This window comes from Egretta garzetta, unplaced genomic scaffold (genome assembly GCF_000687185.1).
Source record: "Egretta garzetta isolate BGI_Z169 unplaced genomic scaffold, ASM68718v1 scaffold207, whole genome shotgun sequence".
In the NCBI taxonomy this organism is placed as follows: Eukaryota; Metazoa; Chordata; class Aves; order Pelecaniformes; family Ardeidae; genus Egretta; species Egretta garzetta.
The window spans coordinates 579303-583661 of NW_009260185.1; the positions used below are offsets into that span (position 1 = coordinate 579303).

Below are 4359 nucleotides of genomic sequence, written 5' to 3' on the forward strand. Positions count from 1 at the left end.
CCCCCCCCCCCCCCCCCCCCCAATCCTTTTTATGAGAAAGCATAACCTGAAAAAAACGTGCAAGTCATTTTGGTAGGAAAAGTCCATCATGAAACAAAGCACTTTGTAGCAAAGCAGAAATCCCAACACCCAGGCACTGGGAAGGGTGACAAGACGCATGGCCTTGGGCTGGGCGAGGAGGGAAGAGGAGAGCTGCGGGTGGCATTCGCCACTACGGGGGACAGCAAAAACCCTGCGCTAACGAGATGGCACCAAGGATGGGAGAAGCGTGGCGGGTCCATCTGCTATTTGGTGGAGAAAAGCAACCCAGCATTGCTTTGGCCAGGGAGATCCACGTACCCAGAGGGTGGAAACACCCAAGAGGAAGGAGAAAACCCAGGTGGGAGCCTTCGAGGCTGCAGGATCAGCCCAATGGGGGTTCAGGGGTGATGGGAAAGCCCCCGTTGCTGAGGATCATGCTAGATGCCCCATCCTTGGAGCTGAAATTTTGCCACGCTCTTGCCGCCATCTGGTTCCTCAGCCAAAGGTGGTTGTTTTACCTTCAACTGTACCAGAATCAATCACGGTGTAAGACCCACGTGGGACGTGCGCCCAGATCCTTCCCCAGATTGTCACGCACTTCGTTTTCCTCCTAACTGTAAATATGAAAACAGGGCTATTTGTATCTTTGACATTAATTGACTTCTCAAATTAATAACTCTTCTGTGTAACTAGGAATGCAATTATTGCTTTGTTGTGCTGATAGCAGATATCCAGCCGGAAGGAATCGTTCCTACCAGCAAACTCGATTGTACTAATTAAGCCGTACGAGCCTAACAGGAGGCGGGTCATGGTAACCTGTCCCTGGAGGTGCCTCCTCCATTATTATCAACCGATGCTGCTGCAAAACCAGAACCGATCGCATGCCCGTGTGCGCACGCTCCTAACTCCAAGGCAGGAGCCATGAGTGGCTGATTGCAGCGGTGGGACGGGGGGGTACCTGGTTGCTGCGAAATGTCTCCGCCTTGGCTCAGACATGGGCCCTGCTGGCCAAGAGCTGGAGCCAGGAGGCTGCGCATGACGCTCTCTTCTCCCCACGTGTGAGGACAACCCACCCCGCTTTCCATACCCATATTTTTGTCTGCTTAGAACAAGAAACCTTTGAGAGAAGAGGTTTTTTCTAATGCTAGCAGCCCTCATACCCATGCTCATACTCAAGAGCCCATGGCAGCGACTCTGCTTGGTTCAGAGCCATCGGCTCACCTTCTGCCTTGAACAAGACCGACCGAATGCAACACGGTGAGCAATGAGCCTCGCCGCTGCGGGATATGGCTGTGCTTGGAGTCCTGCTCATCAGTCCCTGCAGCATTTTGATGAGTACTGATCACGGGAGGCTGGGGACTGCCTCGGCATAGGGGTGCAGGCAGGGAGCCCCGTGCATCACCTTCACCCCACACCTGCAGTTGCAAGAGATGCATTTTCTCCTCCCGCGATTCTCCCCCTGTGCCAAACAGCCCCTCAACCGCTGGTGTGGAGGGGCATTGAAGACCTCGCTAGCAGCAACAATGCCACCCACTCAAGAAGAATGTCCCACTCAAGGAGAGCCTGTCCCCTATTACCCCCCATGTCTCCAGCCCAGGCATCTCTGCCCTGGCCTCTCCTGAGCTCTGCTCCACGCTGTTGGGGTGAGAGAGGCTTATGGCAGCTGCTTATGGGTTATGCGGATACAAGCAATGGAGTTGTATTGTTGAAAACATAAAAGAGTATGCAAAAAAAAAAAAAAAAAAGGGAATTTTCCCATAATAGACTTTTCACTCGGCGTGCTTTGCTCATTTTGTCCCCAAACAGATGGCTCCACCAGCTCGGTGCCAGGCCTCTTAATCCCCTCCAAAGCGCCAGCGAATCTCTGACCGAGGACTTGCTGCATGCAGCAAAACGCAGCAGACGGCCTGACGCGGGAGCAATTGGAGCCTCTCAATGCGTAACAACATCATCAAGGCAAGAGCAGCGTCGGGGAGCCATCGGAACCATCGGAGGGAGAGAACCGCGCCAGAGCCGGTCTCTGCTGCCCTGCGGGGATCAGGGGCTGTGTCCGGCTCCGACCATTGCATCCCCGGCTGGAGGAGAGCAGAGGCCATGGGCGTGAGCTAGAACAACCACCAAGCAGCGATAAACATGGGAGCAAGTGGAGTAACCACCAGAAACTGCAGCCAAAGCTGTTGAGTGCTTTTGGGTCACCTGGAGGAAACAACTTTGCACAGTGGGGAAGGTGAGAAGCTCTCAGTGGAGATCTGGAGCGGGACGCGTGGTGCCAGGAGCGGGGCGGCTGCCTTACCTGTACTGGGTGACGGCGGGGTTGGCCTTGGCAGAGCAGTGGAACTTGACTGTGTTATCCTCTAGCACCGGCTGCGGCTCCACGGACAAGTTCACCAGGGGTGGGTCTGCAAAGAGACAGCGACAAGCCCATGAGCAACCCAAATCCGTGGCACGGCATCCCCTTACCCGCTGCCTTCCAGGTTTCTGAGTCTGGAAAGCAAAATCTGGTGGTAAGAAACCATGGCGAAAGCCCTGAGACTCCTCGATGCGGTGATAGAACGTTTAGGGCTCTGTAAGACAGGCTCATGTCACACACGCTGCTCTTGTCTTGGAGGGCTTCAGTAAATAAGACAGAAAGGGGAGCCACGCGCACCATCTGATGTAGATTTTCACTTAAAAACCATTAACGCCGGCTCTGATTCCTGTTTAAGGAAATAAACTTGCCTGCTTTGAACAGCTCCCAGTTAATATCTCGCTGCGTAATGACGGTCTTTTGTCTACCCGCTAACTTGGAAGTGGCATTTCTGCTCTTTCATCAGCCTAATCATCTCTGCCAAGCCCTTATTGGTGTCACAGGCCCTTCAGTTCTTCTGACTGGTGCTCGCTTGCTCTTCTCCTTTTTACATGATAAGCATCTAAATGTTTTAGCGGCACACAGAACTTAGGAGAGAACCGATGAAAGCAAGCGAGAAGAGAAGAGGGAGCAATGTTTAGCTGGGGAATAAGAATATCCAGCATTGTTTTATTTTTTAGTGATGTCTGAGAGGGGGCGTTAGCCCTCTGGCTTTAGGTTTTAAGGGTGGGACCTCATTTGAGGGAAAAAAGCAGCAAGAAATGGCCTTGTGAGTTTTTCCTCCTGAAGAACCAGTTGTCCTGTTGGAGACTGTGTTGTGGCTGCGGAGGGGAGCAGGGACCGGCTCATCGATCCGGCTACGGGGCTCTCCTGCCCTTAGGGCAGGAGTCTGATGCAGCACATGCAAAAATACACCCCACAGTAGGATGTGCTGTGTGAACACCACTACCTGCTGCCTCCCTCCTCTTCCAAAACATCTCAGCAACACCCCTTCCCAGCTGGAGTGTGGGGAAAGGCTGCGGTTGAGCAGCCACCCTCCCGCTCAGCACCCAGGCAGCTGGGGCTGGGGGTCAGCCCTGCAGGCCTGAGGGGAGCGAAGATGGTTGGTACCTACTGGCCCAGGGGACCCCCCCTCAGCATCACGTGGGGGTGGGCACCCTGGACCCCAGCACTGGAGAAGGCGGTCAGCGTCGCAGGGCTGGAGGTGGCACAAGTGACACGGCTTAGGGGCTTAGGGACCTGGTTTAGTGCCTTAGGGACATGGCTTAGGGGCTTAGGGACATGGTTTCGTGCCTTAGGGACATGGTTTAGGGGCTTAGGGACATGGCTTAGGGGCTTAGGGACATGGTTTAGTGCCTTAGGGACATGGCTTAGGGGCTTAGGGACCTGGATTAGGGGCTTAGGGACATGGTTTAGTGCCTTAGGGACACGGTTTAGTGCCTTAGGGACATGGCTTTGGGGCTTAGGGATGTGGTTTAGTGCCTTAGGGACACAGCTTTGGGTTTTAGGGACCTGGTTTAGTGCCTTAGGGACATGGTTTAGGGGCTTAGGGACATGGTTTAGTGGTGGGTTTGGCAGTGCTAGGTTAATGGTTGGACTTGATGATCTTAAAGGTTTTTTCCAACCTAAACGATCCTATGATTCCATGATGCTCAATTTACTGCTCGGATGCTGTGAAGCCATGAAACCATGGCTCTAATGCAAGTTCAAGGAGTGCCATTGTGCTTAAGAGAAATGAAAGTTTCCCTGGCAGCTCCTCCCTCTACCAGCTTCCTCCACCAAACACAAATCAGGGTTGTGCCGGAGAGACCTGGCTCTCTGGAAACCGCTCAGCACCTTTGCTCGAGGGTACGGGCTCTAACAGGGCGCACTGATGCGAGAACAGCCCGACCGTCACCTCTCTTCATAGAATCATAGAATCGTCTGGAATGGAAAAGACTTTTAAGATCATCAAGTCCAACCGTTCTCCTAACCCCGCCATCCCACCACTA

At 53.6% G+C, this 4359-nt stretch overlaps 1 protein-coding gene across 1 annotated transcript in view; it reads right to left on the reverse strand.

Moving 5' to 3' along the window:
* The window catches only part of KIRREL3 (kirre like nephrin family adhesion molecule 3), a 138968-nt gene that overhangs the window by 47301 nt on the left and 87308 nt on the right, over window positions 1–4359 (reverse strand). The window contains exon 8 of the mRNA XM_009642154.1: window positions 2315–2420. Coding sequence (XP_009640449.1) covers window positions 2315–2420 — 106 coding nt within the window. The remainder of the gene's footprint in view (window positions 1–2314; window positions 2421–4359) is intronic.